The sequence below is a fragment of the Siniperca chuatsi genome, linkage group LG3 (assembly GCF_020085105.1).
Source record: "Siniperca chuatsi isolate FFG_IHB_CAS linkage group LG3, ASM2008510v1, whole genome shotgun sequence".
In the NCBI taxonomy this organism is placed as follows: domain Eukaryota; kingdom Metazoa; phylum Chordata; class Actinopteri; order Centrarchiformes; family Sinipercidae; genus Siniperca; species Siniperca chuatsi.
In genome coordinates this window covers 25,688,948-25,706,768 of record NC_058044.1, presented here as the reverse complement: position 1 = coordinate 25,706,768, position 17,821 = coordinate 25,688,948, and the positions used below count along the sequence as shown (strand labels likewise).

Sequence of the window (17,821 nt, the reverse complement as noted above, 5' to 3'; positions counted from 1 at the left end):
TCGTCAGACTGAGAGCTGGACTGACAGAACTGAGTCAAAGCCAATAGGAAATCGGCCGAGGACAAGCTGTCATCTGAGGATAAAGGACAGGTAAAGATCACATAACCCTGACTGACTTACTGCAGAATTAGGTCAGACTGATGATTAGAATCTGAATGTATGTGTTGATCTCTCGCCTGCGGGGGTCCTCAGTGGGTGCCCCAAGGGGTTTGCAGCAAGTAGGACACAATTTAAATTCATGATTAAAAGGGCTAAAATCAATATTTTTATAATAACCACATATCAAATGACAATATGAAAACCATGTGAAAGGAGTCGCTCATAGTGATGAACCTACAGAGAATTGTCACCTGAAGCTGCAGCTCCCCTCGGCTTTACGGAGCTTTATAACGAGTTCATTGTTTAGCTGTCCAGACCACAACTTTACTGTTTTAGTTCACTCTCACCATAATGTCATTTTCGGCTGCAGCAGGCAGCTGTTTTCAGTGAAAAAGCTGAAAAACTTGCTCAGCACCTAAACGGCAGACAGACACAGATGGGACATTCTACCAGAAATGTACATTATCTGTCCTTGAATTGTTACAGTGAATAAAAAGTATTTAATCCAAATATGTCTGAAACTGACTCGATGGTTCATTTCTGTGAGTTGTTCTGTAAAGGAATATGTTGTTCATTAGGTCCTCAGATGTTTTTTTCTTTATTAAAAACATCCCTGTGTGACAGGGCCTGACAGTCATGTGACATGGCATTACAAATTAATGGCATTGTTCTTTTTTATTATCTTTATTGCATATAATATGTATTTAACACATGCCATAGTAAAACATTATTTTAATAAATAGACATTACACTGTAGATTTGAAGCTTTTTATGCTCATTGCACAATTTTTTTGAACTTGGCCCCTCTTTTACCCAGGCCTGTGTAGCGCTGCTTTTGAGGTTGCATATGAATGATATCTCAATACATTTATAGATATAATTGTCATTTATATTACCTTTGAGTAATGATGACTGTAATTATTTCAATTCATAAAGACAGCAGTCTTTATGAATTTAGATGGCTCCAGTTAGTACAGCTGAGAGACAAAGGCAATGTTGGGCACGACGAAAGGAGAAACATCTTCAGAAAGATAGTGGCAGAAAAAGGAAAGAAGGAAAAGTATTCACGAGTTGAATGAGCGAGACCAAAGACATAGGCGCAAATTATGGAAAGAGCAACAGAAAATATTTAGGCTTAAGAGAAAGTCCACAGCCAGAGTCAGATCCAGGGCCTAAGGTACCTTCACGGTACCACTTCATATTACAGCTTGGTAATAACAGGCTAATACCATGGTAATATCTACTCTTACCTAGGAAATTACATGCAATTACTGTTATTACTGTGTAATAATGTAGATATTAAAATGGTATTACCCTGGGACGGTGTAGTCCCTCATTCGTCCAGGAGTGTTTTATCGTAGAAAACGTTTCAGTCGTAGTCATCTGGACACTGTTTTCAGAATCAAGACGTTTCGGCTCCCATCCGGAAGTCATTCTCAATTGTGCAAAATGGACCGGGAACTCAGAAATTTAAGCTACTCTGTGTTACATAAGCCCTGCCCTCTGGAAGGAGTCTACCTGAGTATCTGTTGATTACTCTGCCTAGTTTCACCTGAAACTGACCTAATAGTTTCCAAGATGGCCCAGTAATCAGTAATCAGGCCTATTGTTTTCTGGCTGCACCTCCCTCATCACTGTTAAGTACCTGATTAGCATATGATTGGTGTGACTGAGGTGCTAATACACTGTGGTAAACTTTGGGCAGATTGAATCTCAGACCACCATTTCTGTTTTCTTTTTTCACAAAAATGGCTTCTTTGACACCCCTTTCAAACCAACTCTTCTCTCTACTTAGAATCTTCACCTCGCTGTCTTCAAATGTGTGATTTGTAGCTTTTAGATGCAAATGCATGGCGCTCTGCAATCCTGAGTTACGATGGTATTACCCTGTTATTACTGAGCTGTAATATGACGTGGTACCACAGTTTCAGGTAAATGTCTATTGATTAAATTTGCTGTATCATACTAAAAGGTACTTCATACATTATGAAGTCATATTTCCATAGACGGGTTATTGTTTTCACTCCTGTCTCTGTTTGTGCCATTTTAGTTGTTAATTGTTATTGTTAAATTCTGTTTTAATGAATTATTAAATTAATTGTTAAATGAAATATGTTTTTTATATTTAAATCTTGTGAAATCAGTGTACTGAATTAAAAAGATGTTTGGAATATATCATGTGGCAGTCATATTCTAATAAATTAGGTCCTTATTATATGTCCTTGGCTCAACATTACCATATTAGTCTAATATTCTTATCATTAACATTAAAATCATAATAATTTAATGTAGGAATGCTTACCAAAACTTAAAGAACACAAAACATAACTTTTTCTGCATCAACAAAATCCATAAAGTCTGTCCTGTAACGCCACGGTCAGTCCTGTCACACATGAAATTATGATATAAAATTGACTATTTGAGAAAATATTGCTGAATTCAGTTCAGATTCAAGAATAAGATCTTTTTTCCACCAAGATTTTTAGAAGTGGAAATGTACATTTCTGGTAGAATGTCGCAGACAGAGACTAGCTGGTGAACATAGTGGAGAATTTAGCAGCTACAGAGACAGATATTTCCTAAAGCTGTTGGTGGAGACCAAAAACAGAGCTAAAAGAGAGTGACCATTGGCCAGAAACACGACTCCAAATGAATGATAATGTTGCTCCGTCACTGCTGGATGTGTAAATAAGCAAATGTTTGCTGTTCACCATATCAGTTTAGAAAGTGATGTGTCAGTGTAGTGTTCACAGCTTGTTTTCGCTGCCCTCAAAGTTATTGCAGGTTTAAATGTGAACTATGATCGTAAAGTAGCTGCTAACAATCAGCATTTTCATACAATTCAAAGTCAACGAGGAAACACAACAGAGCGCCAACAAGGCCAAATTACTGTATCTATGCCCACATTTTAGGAACACAGGTCAAAATGAACAACACAGAGACAAACTGCACTGACAAAGAGGAACAAGCTCACATGTTGAAACTAACCCAGAGAAATAGAAGAACTAGAATTACCGCCCTGCGGTTGTATGCCTCCGCCAATCAGTCAAGTTGCAGTTTACATCCATGTCTAGTTACTGTTTACTCAGTGTGTCGTCCCAGTCACCATGTGTGTGAAATCTGGAATCACCCAATTCATTCTTAAATTATGGCTAAAAACCTATTTTGAGGTCACAATGACCTTTGACCTTTGAGTCGCCTATTCAGTGTCCGACCAACTGTGAAATACGTTCACAATCTCCCCTTCTGTTCCTGAGTTATAGTGTTGAATAATGGCCAAATATGTGTTTTTCCAGGACATTATGATGTCACAGTGAAGTTGACCTTTTCACTAAAAAATGTCATCACGTCATTGCTGTATCCCATTAAATATCTGTGTGAAAGTTTGTCATAATTCATCAATTCTTGAGTTATGGCCAAAAACATGTTTGTGACCTTTGACATTTGACAACCAAATTCTAATCAGTTCATTCTTGTGTCCAAGTGGACATTTGTGCCAAATTGGAAGAAATTCCTTCCAGGCGTTTCTGAGAATGGGACATGGGACAGACGTGAGGTGACCTTTTTTTTTTTGGGGCTTTTGCCTTTATTAGATAAGAACAGCTGAAGAGATAGGAAAGGGGAGGGAGAGGGAGAGGGAGAGAGAGAGCGAGAGGGGACAACACGCAGCAAAGGGCCCAGGCCGGAACCAAACCCTCTTTAACGTATTCAGCTATCAATGTTGTTAATCAATGTTACATTCCTCAAATGTTGCTGAGTTGCTCAGTTTTTCAGCAGCGGCCAAACCCTCAGTTACAGGTGTACATTCAGTTGATATGTAGCTACATGTTTTATGTTTTCCCACCTTCCACCAAAAGTCCACAACTGCTGCACAGTAATCCTGCGCTCACATGTTCCACAGCTAATCCTAAAATGTCTCTTGACGCTGGTGAGCAGAAATGAAAGGCTGATTCCACAAGCAGTTAGACTCCATGTTAATGTAGGGTTTATTCTGCTTGTTAATCAGACAGCTCACACTACGTGGAGCTATTATAATTCCAATAATGTAGTGTAGGATATGCATAATTACGTCCTGAGCTTTGACCTAATTCATAATGAAAGCTTTGCGTTATTTACCAACACAGACACAATACAGGATCTTTCACACCACTCTTAACCTCATTATAACCTCTTTGTAAACCCTGCACTCAACCCTAAGCAAGCATCGCGTTTTAATAACCTGCAAGATCTGGAACCTTCCAGTGTATCACCTCCTCACATTCTAAACTTCTTTGAGTCTTAATTGGCTTTACCTTAAGCCCTAACCCCTTTGCACCAATCAGAGAGCTCCTGTGCCACCGGTGCATTTCCCTCAGTGTCAGTGTGGAGTTTAGAGCGCTAAGATCTCCTGCCTGACGAAATAGGATTAGCAAACCTTCTATCTCCCCTCAAGTCAGAACTGAAAAAGCCATTTCTAAAAAGTTAAATTTAAAGTCTGACTTGTTGATTTCCTAAAATAAAGGTGCAGGCGTTGATTTATTTGAAACACACCTTTTTCCAGAGAACCAAATAAATAACTAAGAACTAATGGGAAGAAGAACTCCAATGGGATATTAATTTAGGAGAGAAAGGAACTTTACTTTTGATTTATTGGAGAGAGAGAGAAGGGGTGAGACGTTTCAAAAATGTGTCATTGATATTAAAGCCCCTGAAAACTGTTTCAACAATCAAATTTAAAATTATGAAATTGATCTGATTGGACTGACAGCTGCCTGGCAACATGAGCAAACAAGGCCTCCACAGTCATCAGATTTTGATTCAAATGTTGCTAAATCACAAACAGAAAATTGTGTTCATGAAGGATTAGATCGCTCATAAAAAGAAGCTGATGGAGAAAAAAGGTTTTCAGGGCCTTTCAGGGTAAAATTAAGTAAGTAAAGGTAATGGTGTATTGTAATTTTAAAATAAAATAACATAAAAAATGTAATTGTTTTTGGCATTTATTGTTAAATCTATGTATTTCATGGAATGAAAAGTTGGCTAATCAAGTAGCCAGACCTCCACATGAAGATATTAAGGCGGCCTTTCAACTGATAGAGTTTCAAAATGCTGCTAGTTCTCTGAAAGTGGAAAAGGTTCTCCTTTTCATAATTCTGTTGATCTACGATACAGTATAGATACACCCTTTTCTAACTAAACCTGTTGCTTGAATTTCTCACGAAGGAAGTGAAAAAAGTCATTTTTCATTTGGCGGAACAACTCGTTCCACTGCAATACCACTGACTTTCAGCTCTACTTCTGTGCATTTGTTTTCCCTTCAGGTTGTTCTTGCCTATTAGATGCAATAAGTTGGATGTCTCGGCAATGCAGAGCTGCTGTTCCCCTCTGTTGGCCAATTCCACCAGGTAAAACAACAATGCTGACATAGAGACCTCTGCCCAGGCCACCAATGCTATCATTCAAGACCCACATCTCACACACAAGTCAATCATGCTGCTTAGGACCTAAATCAGACCCACTCTGCTGCACTGAGCTCTCTCTTCCCCATTCATCACTGGCTCCACGCTTCCTTTCTACTCTTCACTCGACACTCCTCCCTCTTGACACGCTATTGTTGGCTGTCCCTGCACACCCCAGCCTAGAGCCGATGAATCCTGTCATACAACCAGATTTGGCTGCTGCTGCCCGATTATCTAACTCCACGGCTCAAAAGTAATAAAAGGATGTTGTATTAAAGGCTAAGCTGCTCATCTAATCTTCTCTCCCTAATCTCCACCCCTCATTGAATACGGACACTCTGGGTTTCACAGATGGAATGAGCAATGTTAACTCAGTGAGAGTTCCCCAAAATTATCTAATATAAAAAAAGACAATGTTAATACTTTGATGTTTGTCCAGAGAGAGACAGTAAAGGTGGAATAATCTACTTTTTAGCTATGGGCGCAGACAGAGAGAAAATGAGAAGTTAATGAAAGTTCTGATACTGTGCACGTGCAATGTGTGTGTTTTTGTGGTGTCACAGCTTTTAATACCCCAGGGTTTCTGCATCTTAGTCATTATCTGGCTTAAAATGGACCCTGAAAACGGTGCGTGTGTTTTTGTGGTTTTTTGAACAAGCAAAATAGAGAGAGCTGCATGCCTTCTGCAGTTACATCCTAAACACAAACTATCATATTTTAACAGTGACTCCAGTGAATCATATACCAATATTAAGACTATAATGTAGTACTTATGTCACATTTGTGCTACTTTGCATTTTACCAATTTAACACCATTCACTTACAAATGCCCAGATTCTTATAAAATAGGATTTTATTGTTGGATTCATTGTAGTAATTATTACTTTGTTGAAACAGATAAGTAGAGATGATCACTCTATTTCTGAGGCTTCCATTTTATATTGAACTCATCTTACGCACACAGTCATGTGAACGCGGTCACCTCCACTAATTGAATTCACTTCACCCTATTAGTAAGTTAGGCCGATCCTCCTATGGACCTGAAATATATTTAGCATCAGATTAAGATTGCGACACAAGTTTTAGCAAACATTATCTTAGTAGACACCAGTATTCAGCTTCATTTGACATAACACAAACACTGTAATGTGCACACTGCTCTCTTAATTATTCCTCTTCAGGTATTCATAAAACAGGACATTCTGAAAAGAAACTGAATAATAAGACAAAACTGAATAATACATTTGAGAATCACTCAGTGAATCAGTGAAGCTTTAAGACTGGATCTGTCGTTCGCTGGAGTTAAAGACACACCCCTGTTCATGGCCAAACATGAACGAATTATAAATTTGTCGAATCAGGTAAAAATGAATGTAACAGCATGGACCTATGTGACAACTGAGTCAGGAGAAGGTACATAGTCATGATGCTAACTTGGCACAAATCCACAGGGAAAAGTGAAGGCCGTCCCATTCAGTGTCCCAGGCTCTGATCCTGAGAAAATGTCCTGTTTGTTTCTGTCTTGGTCAAGCAGACACATCAGTTACTCCGACAGAAGTAAATCCATGCATCCAGGGTTGCCTTGATTGCTGCTTGTGTATGATTCCAGTGGAAGTGGAAAATATGACAAGTCATAGTGCATAGTTCGAGGGTCTCTGCAGGTCATACAATGTTGCTGGATTTGTGACACTTACTGATTTTCAAGAGATCTTCCCAGAAAGTGCTAAACCTTTTCCTTTAAAATGTAGATTTGGGTAAAATGTGTTTGCTAAAGAAGCTCACCTAAAGACAAGAACCAAAGCGAGAGGGAAAAACGAGGAGTTAAAAGCAGATGCACCATATAACTGTCTTGGATCCTTCACGCTGCCTCATGCATCGCTCTCCTTGGGGATTGGCTGATTGTAGGACGGGCTGTTGATACTGAGGGAGGTGGGGAAAAATGAGGGTATGTACGGGATGACGGTCATCAGAGGGCTGGACAGCGGGCTAACATTTGGGGGGGTCATGGGGATGATGACATCGTCCTGGTCCCAAACATGGAAGGCATTTGGGTGGGAGAGGCTGAGGGCAGGTGGCATGTGCAGAGGACTGACTCCTTCCACCTCTCCCTCTTTTTTCAGGTCCTCATCCACTGGGCCCAGCAAACAGTCTGTGGACGGATAAAAGACGAGGGATGAGAACACAACAATTTATCTTCTCCCCCCCCCATCTCCATCCCAATTATCTTTTTTTAAAAGTCCTTCATGGAGCGTGTCATGTTGCATGTCGTACCCCCCTCTCTCTCCCCATTTCCTGTCTGCATATTAACTCAAGCTCTCCAATAAAGGCAGAAAAAATGCCAAAACAAAATAATAAAAAAGTTAAGAAGGACTAGGAAATATTTATTAATATATTTAATATTTATTCATATTTGAGACTTCACAATGAAACCACAGACTTTTGCCTGACTAATTTACAGATTTTGGGTAACCCCAGATGTGATGACAAGTACAGTACATTTCCCCTTTATTAGAAGATATCTACCCACATCACTGTTTGACAGGCTTTCAACAAACTGCAAATCATTTTTGAATGCATAATCAACGTTTCAATAAAACAGTGTTTTATTCACCATGTGTATGGAAGCGAATGCAACATGCAAAGGTCTGAAAGAGTTCTGATATACAACTAATGCTTAATTAAGATAAGACAGCTACCTCTAATTGACTTGAGTACCTGTTACATCTAGCATGAGGTCTTTGATGAGGTGACCCACGATAGCGTAAGCAACAGCAACCACGACCAGAGCGGCCACCAGGAGGTAGAGAACAGATTTAGGTAGCTGGATGAGGTCCCTGGGAGGAGGCTTGTACTCCTTGTACAGAGGCTCCACATTATGAACCAAGTATTCGAATGAAAGTCCGCCACCGTCTGTGTAGTTAAAGCTGTCCATATTCCCAGAGTAGGAGCCTCCACTTCGTCCAGTGAGTAGAAGTTATTCCATTATATTCAATTTGAAAATGTTCCCAGTTTGATTTATCCACTTGCTGAGGTCTCACTGCCTAAAATGCAGAGAGGCAGAGTCAAACTGCTTACAGTAAGAAATAAAATATCTTATCGATTAATTACCTTTAATATGAGGCAGATGGAAGAGTGTGATGCAAATATATTCAAATAGCCTTTTGAACTTACCCATTTTACTTTTTAAGACATAAAGGCTACATTTCTGACACTTAAGGCCAGTGAATAAATTCACCCACCTGTCAAGACCAAGTTTTTGCAGTTTCCAGATTAAACACATTTGGATCTTTGCAGTGCCGGTTCACCAACATGTTTCTACACAGCAGTTAATTACTTTCATTAGTATCACATTGTTATCATAAGTTCATCTGCCACCAGACATCAGGACATTTCAGACAGCCTCTGCGCCTCTCTGCTGCGTGCTGTGTCCTCTGTGCTGAAATAATCCAGACTGTGGGCGGTGACACAGAGAGGCAGAGAGAGAGAGGAAGGGAGATACACTTCCAATCACAGCAGATCAATCAGTCCCCTCATCCCATCCCCATCCCATCCCGCACAGATTAGGCCTACTTAATCCACCACAATCTGAGTGAGTGCTTTCTTCCCTATAATGCTCATACATATTATAACCACTCACACACATACATACACACACAAAAAACAGAAAGTAAAATCAATCTTTGCTTAATTCTTAGTTGTTTTGATGTCATTAAAAAAAATCCTTAAGACTTCCTGACAGGAAAGGCTGAAACTAAATCCTGCCCCACTTCCAGATTTGTCTCTATTCTATTTACAACTGTCATATAATTTCTCATAGTCTCTCATTGGCTGATACATGAGGTTTTCTGTCAATATTCTAAATTTAATGGGTGCTACATTAGTTGAATTGGTGGAAAGTAGCTAAGTGTATTTACTAAATACTGATTTTGAGGTACTTGTACTTTATTTGAGTATTTCCATTTTCTGCTACTTAGCACCTACCTGAAATTAATTAAAAGTTTAAATTTAAAAATAACACTCTTAAAGGGGCTAGTACAGGGCGGTATAATGAATATTTTCTGAATTACAAGATGTTTGCTTGTAATTAAGTATTTACAGTGCGGTGTTGCTACTGTAAGTTACTTCTTCTACCACTGCTAACCAGGTGAGAAAACATCGTCCTCGTTTTAACCATAACGTTACTGTATATAAATATATTATATACAGTCTATGAGTTTAACAAAATAACGTTAAAACACAAAATATATAAAACAGGTCGCGGGATTTCGGCTAGTTTAGCAGCATAAACATAAAAAGAAAACCACTGACTAGCTAGTACGTTAGCACTCCTACTCACTAGCTAGTAAATGCAGATAGCTAACTAGCTACACTTGTCAAACAGTAGGCTTAATAATAGCTATCGCGCTAAGTATATATTTGTTGGTAGCATTATAAGCATTTGTTTGCAACATGCTGTATACTGTAACTACATAACTATTCTGTGGTCTGCGAGTGTGAAGATAAACGTAATGTTAACGTTACATTTTACAGCAAAGAGGGGTTAGCTAAAGCTAAAGGTGTCTGTAACTTTAGCTGTAAGTGAGAATGTGAGCCATTTCCTTTTTCTAACTTTACATTATACTCAGAAACAGGTCATTGTATTCGAATAAATTTACACTATTGTTTCACCAACGTTATATGTGTATTTTTAACAGGTGTGTCTTTTTTTATCCAATTCCGATTTAGCCCCTGCAGAGTCAAACTGACCAAATGGATTTTTTCTTTGAGGACCTACCATCCACCTCACAGTCCACTCCCAAGAGCGGACATGAAGATTCACAGATGGTAACTAACTTATAAATGGATGTCATGATGAATAAATGGAACAATAGACCTTACAATAAAAACTTCAGACAGCATATCTTCTTCCCAAGTTAACATTTCGTCCCCACAAGATTAAAATACATTTTTATGGGGACTGGGGGTTTTCTGGATCTGTGAAATCAGTAAATGTTTACTGTCAGCCATTGCATACCTGGTGACAAAAGAGTTTAGCTGTTTTTTCATTGTCCTTGGCAATACAGACAGAAGACACAGACTATGATTCATCTAGAGGGAAGTCCTCAAGCGTGAGCATGACTGAGATTCAAGAGCAGCAAACCAGGTACAGAATTACCTATACAGTCCCATCCATTCACTGAAGTGACCATTCATGTAGTAGCTACTTTTTCCTGAGCAGTGCTGTCCACTTGCCCCAGGATGAACAACACTCTATTGTTCCTCAGTGAACAAGATTTAGGTTAAAGGCACATTCAACCTGCACATATGTCAATATTGATTGTAGTTCAAGCATAGATGACATCAGCAGGAGAGTGCAGGATCTGGTAGAGAAGATTAACGACAGCCGCACCAGTGACCAGAAAGTGATGGACAGCTTTCAGGGGAAGTTAGTGGAGAAGGTACAAAACTTATTTCGTGCTTCTGGTCCTATTCTGTATAGTGATTTAGTCCACATCCATGTACAGACTTACCAGATACTCCTTTCATGGCTTTCATGTTTGGCCTGAATGCACTTCGTGCTTGAATTGTGGATTGATACACATATCCTGTTGTTTACTGTGTATCTTGTACTGTCCCTGTGCACAAATGTTCTCATCTGGTCAATGGTCTGATTCCCCCCGACCCCACATTTTTTTCCCTAGGTGACAGAGATGTGCCAGCAGATGAAGGAGCACATGTACACGGTCTACGAAGAGAACAGTAATGAGATGCAGGTGAAGCTGCAGGAGTTGTCAGAGGTGCTGGAGAGTTGCGCTAAGCTCAACAAGGAGCTCCTGGAGGCCAGCCGGGCGCTGGCAGGTCTCAGAGAGGCCCTGGCTATCAGCCAGACCTCAGAACCCTGATAAACTAGATATTGTTCTGATGCCCGTATTATTTTGAACTAGTCGATGTGTTATTCTGAATCACTCAATGTGTTCTTTTGTTTATTATTATATTGAGTATTCAGAATAGTTGACTTTGTCTAGATTACTCCTTTGGTTCCTTCTTTCTTCTTCCTCTTTTTCCGAGAATATACAGTTGACTATGTCTTTGTTTTTAGGACAGTAGTTCAGGTTACAGCTCATGATTCCAGTCAAGAACAAAAGCTGAAATCCATGTTTTACTTATGTTCACATTCAGTATCTGTTGATTCAATAAATACAACTACAACAAGAACAAAATAAACCAAAGTATTTGGCTCTCAGGTGTTAACATTTTATATTTGTTATGTATTACAATGCCCCATTGTGTCTATAGTACTTTTGTATTTCACCAAAACTTAAATGCGTCAGCACAGACATGCAGTTGTTCAGACCTACAGTAACTAACATATGATAACAATGTAAAATGACAACAGAAGAGAATTTAATTTGAATTAGGCACACAGAATCTCAGCTACACTCACTCATATTCCCACTCATTCAAAGCCATTTATTCACATATTATTAAATTATCACAAAATAAACCAATTCATAATGCCACAACTTTACATGCACCATGCCTGGTCAGTGCCTGACATATATTTCAGGCATCTTAACTGTACAAATGTCATCACAGTTGGACCCAATGGTTTGTTAGGTTGACCTTACATATTCACCAAAGATACCGAACAGAGGCAGTAACATACGGCTCCCACCACTAGTCTGAAAACATATAAATGTAATTGGATATTTGTGATTTATCCCACCAGGCAAAGCTCCTAATGTGAGGCAGATTGAGTGCACCTCGTGTTTCTACACTTATAAATTTGCCCAATGAGGCTGTGTTTCTCAGAGGGCAGATGAACAGGTAATACAGTACAAATCCACATCAAGTCCATTTCAAGAAGATGGTGGAGAACCTTTACTGTCCAACAGTGAAAGACTGCAGTCCAGTGATGGCTCTGCCCAGGATCAAGGCATGAATGTCATGAGTTCCTATAAAGAGCAATGAAAAAACATTATAAACAAGTTGTTTTCACATGAAGAGATACTTGAGTTGTCAGTAAAAAAAATCACGGTATTCCTCTGAAGTTGCTGTTTTCCATCTTTAACCATGTGCTTTACATGAATTTGATCAAAAGTGGACAGAGTTCTGAAATGTGTCAACCTGTACACTGCTGACCTCTGGTGGTAGATGTACATAACTACAGCTAAAGTTTGAAATGCTTTTCACTGCAATACAGCTTTCTGTTGGTACTCAAAATGCTGAAAATTAAGACTAAGCATATCCACTGATGCGTGCCTACCCTCGTATGTGTTGACGGCCTCCAGGTTCATGACGTGACGGATGATGTGGTACTCATCTGCGATGCCATTTCCTCCCAGCATGTCTCTGGCTTGTCTGGCAATATCCAAAGCTTTGCCACAGCTATTCCTCTTTAGCAGGGAGATCATCTCTGGTGCTGCTCTATTAGAAGAAGAATACACACATTAAAGGAAAACTGTTTTAGTAGAGGAGAGGACCAGTGGCTAACAGAGGCCAAAACAAACATGTGAACGACATTTAAAAGACAGAAAGAGAAGACTCACTTCTTCTCATCAATAAGTCTTCCCAGGGCCAGACATGACTGCAGCCCAAGGGTGATCTCTGTCAGCATGTCAGCCATTTTCTTCTGCATCAGCTGGTTCCTGGCCAGTGGCACCCCAAACTGGATTCTGATTGAAGGGGAGAAAGACATGAAAACCAATCCTTCTCTAAAAAAGCTGAGGCAAGCATAACACGAGGAGACAATGTGGATATCTAGAGGATGGTAATGCTAATGATTTTGTTATGTCTATAAGTTCCTGTGACCTTGACTTTAGTGAACACACATTCTGTAGACAGAATATCATGTACCTGTCAAGAGTGTACTGTCGGGTGGCGTGGAAGCAGAATTCAGCAGCTCCCAGAGCTCCCCATGCAATGCCATACCGGGCGTTGTTCAGACAGCCAAAGGGACCCTGGTCAACAACAAAAGAAATGTAAGCTATCAGCATGCAGTAACATTAATGTTGTAATATTAAAGTAAAATTAATTTGGTTTTGTTGGAGTTAATCTAAGAGAGCAGCCACTTACAGCTAGACCAGAGACGTTGGGCAGTAGGTTCTCCTGAGGAACTTCCACTTCATCCATCAGGATCATGCCAGTGGCGGACGCCCTAAGCGAGAACTTGCCCTCGATCTTGGGGGTGGCAAAGCCCTTCATTCCACGCTCCAAGATGAAACCCCGCACCCTGCCATCTTCACACTTGGCCCACACCACTGCGATGTCTGCCACGGGGGAATTTGTGATCCTAACAGAGGAAGGAGTGCACGTAACAAGAAACATTTCAAACACTTCAGACATTAACTGCATGATTATACATTTAAGTATTTCACAAAGGGCTTGACACTTGATAAAAATTTTCATTTTAAGTTCTAAGTTTTCAGTTTTAATTGACCCTAAAATGTCAGTCTATCACTAAGCTACCCCAAAAGAGAGGAGCAGGCTTTGTCACCGCGCGTGAACAAGTGCATCTGTTGGGATTTTCATACATACTGAGTAAAATCTGACTTTTAAATGGGTAGTAGTAAAGTTAATTGCTCTTTATTTTCTTGCCATATAATTAATTATTTCTATTCTATAAGTTTTCCTCAGTATATAAGAGTTCAAGTACAAGTTAAATCAGGCACACCACTGAGACCAAACAACCATCCGATACGGTGCCATCTAAAGCACAAATCATTGTCCAGGACTGGCGTCACTATCTTCATATTTGTCCCATTCTAAGTCAGTAAGTAGAGAGCTTTGAGAAAACAGAGCCAATGCTTCTTGTATGTGCCTGTCTGTCGACCTACCAGGTCTTGGCTCCACTGATGGTGAAGGTGGCACTGGATGGGTTGTATTTGGCCTTGGTCTCCATACTGCTGGGATCGCTGCCATGGTTGGGCTCTGTCAAGCCAAAGCAGCCCAGGATTTCTCCACGAGCTGCAAGACAAATGAAAACACGAGGGACAATCTTGAGACCGTCCTTTGCCATTTTTAAAATGTCATGCACAAATGCAGAAAATGTCACTCTCACCGAGCCGGGGCAGGTACTTCTCCTTCTGGGCCTCTGTGCCGTAAGCATTGATAGGGTGCATGACGAGTGAAGACTGGACACTCATGACTGACCGATACCCACTGTCCACTCTCTCAACCTCTCTGGCAATCAAGCCATATGCCACATAACTAGTGCCTGCACAGCCGTACCCTGCAGGGTAAATAAAACACAGTGTGAATCCTAATCTGAACATGACAAAAAAGCATGTAGTGTTTTCAAAATACTGCAGAACAAAGATATTGTTCTTTCAACAAATGCTTCCATTACTCTCATATTCTGCAGGACAAAATAATGATAATCTAGTTTTGTTTCTGTTTACCTTTAATAGTTGGGCCTAAGACGCCCAACTCTCCCATCTCTGAGACAATCTCCCGGTGGAAATCTGTAGCACAGTGCATGTTGAAAAAAGAAACTGACAATCAGATATTTATGAGAAAATAAACACTTTTTGCCCACCTAACATAACCAAACTGTTGCAACTCCAGAAGTGAGTAAAAAGCCAAAACCTGAAACTGAAATATTCTGTGCTGCTGTGATATTTTTCTCCATATTTTACATTATAGGAGATTTAATGCACGCCTAAAAGACAGACGAATATGCATAGACAGCAAAAACTTCAGTTCAAGTTTTTTGAGCTTAACATAAGTTAGTCCATATAGTCCGGCACAGACATAATTGCCATGTGTGCTCTGATCATGGATGTGCGCTTTGCTTACGTTCATGTCTGTTGGCCATGAGGATGCGGGGCATGAGTTTCTCCTGGCAGTAGTTGCGGAAGGAGTCCCGGATCATGATCTCCTCCTCAGTCAGCTGACCCTCCAGATCCAGGGCGTCCCGCCAGTTGAATGGCACCTTGGCTGAGGGTCAAAAAATGTACGCGCGCACACACACACACACACACACAGTGGTTATGTCACTGTGACATGTGATAACAGAACGACAGACCAGGTTTTACTCATTAAAACTTCACTTACGTGCCTTCGCCGGCTTTTTGATTTCCTCAACACCTAAAAGGAAGAAAAATACAAGCGTTGAGTCCTGTGGATTACACATCATCTTACACAAACTTAAACAACTTATTGCTGTTTTCACCTCCTGTGTGTTCTTTTTCTTTTAGGACAAAAATGAAGACGGTGTTTGCTACATCAAGGGACTTCCTTAAAGACTGTCACTCCAAACTTGGTCTTTCTATACATTTAAAGAATGAATAAAGAATTAGAAATGCACCTTCGGGAGCTGCAGCTGCTGTGCCCTGGGCTCTGGCCACTGTGACAGCAGCACATTTTTGGCTGTTTGAGAGCAGACGGGTGACAGCACCTCTGAGAGCCATGTGTTTTCTGAACATAGAGGAAAAGGAGATAATATTTTTAATATCTATAAACAAAGTGTAAGCACATTTCCCACTTTATGACACATTGTTATATAACAATGTAGGTAGGTTGAGTTGCCAGACCAGTGAAAATCAGGCACGTTTATAACACATTACAATTTTCTTAATTATCTATGTAAAGTGCTTTTTAGTAGGCTCATAAACACACTTTTTGTTTTTATTATTATCACTCCATGCAGGACAGAAAACAGGGGTTTGGATATTGATTAGGCACTGGGTTAGATACTCTCTCAAATGTTTTCTCAGCTCTTCTGGATGCAAAAAAAACCCTGTAGCCTGTTTATAATGTTTATAATGTTTGACATTTACCAGAACAAACAAGCATGCTGTCCCCTTATGAGCAATGTTCAAGTACCCTAAATCAACTTGTCCATGCAACAATGTAAACATTTAGTGACTTTTTTTGTTCAGTCTAAGCATCCAGATGTACAGTACCTTTTTCTTATCGGGGGGTTTATCTGAAGATCCGATGACTTTTCCGCGTTGATGTGAGCGATAAAAGTTGCTTAAATAATATTTCGCCCGGTGCAACGTCACAGAGATACGTAACGTTAAACATGGGAGCTCTGTTCCTCCATGACGGGTGAGGTAAAATACACTGGAGGCATGTGCGACCTATAGTTGTGCAACGCATGCAACCAAGTTTGGACTGCCTGGTAAATAAATTATTATATTAAATACACTTGGGGAGTTTGTCTGTCTGTGCACAGAATATTGTTTTTCTTGCAGGAGTGTGAATAAAATTTACAACACAACACACAAAATGGCGTTTATGGACTGCTGTGTGGCCGGAGGGTGTGGAGGGTGTCGGCCCACGCCCTTCCAGCTCATTGGCTGGTATAATAAGGAGCCTGTACCCAAGGTTTGTAAGTGACACTGCAGCTGACTGAGGAGCCAGCTGACAACAGCAACTGCATCAACAATAATCATATCTACAGTCTTACTGTAGGGGTTATTTACCCGTGAGGTGCTGATGTTGTGAGGAAAATGTTTTGTAGGCTATAAAATGTCAACAAAAAAAATACATTTTTAAAAGAAAAAGAAGTGCTCACCATAAGCTGCCAGGACCAAATGTTTTGAAATAATTTTGTATGGCCATTGGCCTCATAGCCTTCTGGATTTTAAAGAGTAAAGACAGGTGGCCTTTTATAATGTAACCAGCTGTTGTTGGCATTTTTCTGGATAAATGATAAAGCAATTAAAATCAATCAGGAAGCTTGGTAATATGTATTTATTTGTTTGCTTGACTGATTGTCTGTTTGTTTGTTTTTTTAGATAAAATGCTCTCATGATTTGAAACCTGATAACATTTCATACCTTTAAATTATTCATTGCTTTACTGGCACATCTACACATGACACTTTTGTGGTGAAAGGTGTGGCAGAGCAGTTACCTGTCACAGTTCACCTTCCAGCCAGTTGAATTAGCCTATGTAAAAAAATTTTTTTGGTATGTGGTTGTTGAGTGGAGCTGCTTATCTATTAATTACCGTAAGTAGATTACTCAGGGTATATCCTGCTCCTGTGATCCAAATTGCTTATGAACTTTTAGTCTCTCATGACTTGAGTTGTATAGTAAAAGAAATAGGTTTTCCATAGTGAGGAAGTACTCACATCCTTACGTAAATGTAACAATACCACACTATAAAAACTCCATTAAGTAAAATACCTGCATTTAAAATTCTATTGAAGTAGGTATACAGAAGTATGATCAGCAAAAAGTTTTAAAAGAAAAGTACTCGTGATGCTGAATGTCCAGTGTGTTATATTAGTATACATATTACATTATTGGATTGTTATAATTCTAGTGCATGAATTATAACAATCTTGTGAT

General features: G+C 39.7%; 2 protein-coding genes across 5 annotated transcripts; one reads left to right on the top strand and one right to left on the bottom strand.

The window, feature by feature from the left end:
- The first annotated feature begins 8,999 nt into the window (after positions 1 to 8,999).
- Positions 9,000 to 11,746, top strand: syce2 (synaptonemal complex central element protein 2). Of its 4 annotated transcripts, none has more exons than XM_044189742.1 (5): positions 9,000 to 9,126; positions 10,263 to 10,361; positions 10,601 to 10,680; positions 10,861 to 10,975; positions 11,219 to 11,746. In XM_044189742.1, exons 2-5 carry the CDS (start codon positions 10,287 to 10,289, stop codon positions 11,417 to 11,419), a joined length of 471 nt encoding a protein of 156 aa, XP_044045677.1. In that variant the 5' UTR covers positions 9,000 to 9,126; positions 10,263 to 10,286; the 3' UTR covers positions 11,420 to 11,746. The 4 variants fall into 4 exon arrangements, with proteins under 4 accessions (XP_044045677.1, XP_044045676.1, XP_044045678.1 ...); XM_044189741.1 differs by lacking the exon at positions 9,000 to 9,126 and adding an exon at positions 9,319 to 9,681; XM_044189743.1 differs by lacking the exon at positions 9,000 to 9,126 and adding an exon at positions 9,888 to 10,111.
- Positions 11,747 to 11,757: 11 nt separating this feature from the next.
- gcdha (glutaryl-CoA dehydrogenase a) lies at positions 11,758 to 16,786 on the bottom strand. The gene is made up of 12 exons (XM_044189733.1): positions 16,424 to 16,786; positions 15,826 to 15,935; positions 15,573 to 15,605; positions 15,315 to 15,455; positions 14,918 to 14,980; positions 14,578 to 14,748; positions 14,354 to 14,483; positions 13,593 to 13,809; positions 13,374 to 13,477; positions 13,067 to 13,192; positions 12,784 to 12,944; positions 11,758 to 12,472 (listed from the first exon to the last, which is right to left on the bottom strand). The coding sequence occupies exons 2-12, from the start codon at positions 15,926 to 15,928 to the stop codon at positions 12,399 to 12,401; spliced, it is 1,323 nt and encodes a 440-aa protein (XP_044045668.1). The 5' UTR covers positions 15,929 to 15,935; positions 16,424 to 16,786; the 3' UTR covers positions 11,758 to 12,398.
- Between the last annotated feature and the right edge of the window lie 1,035 nt (positions 16,787 to 17,821).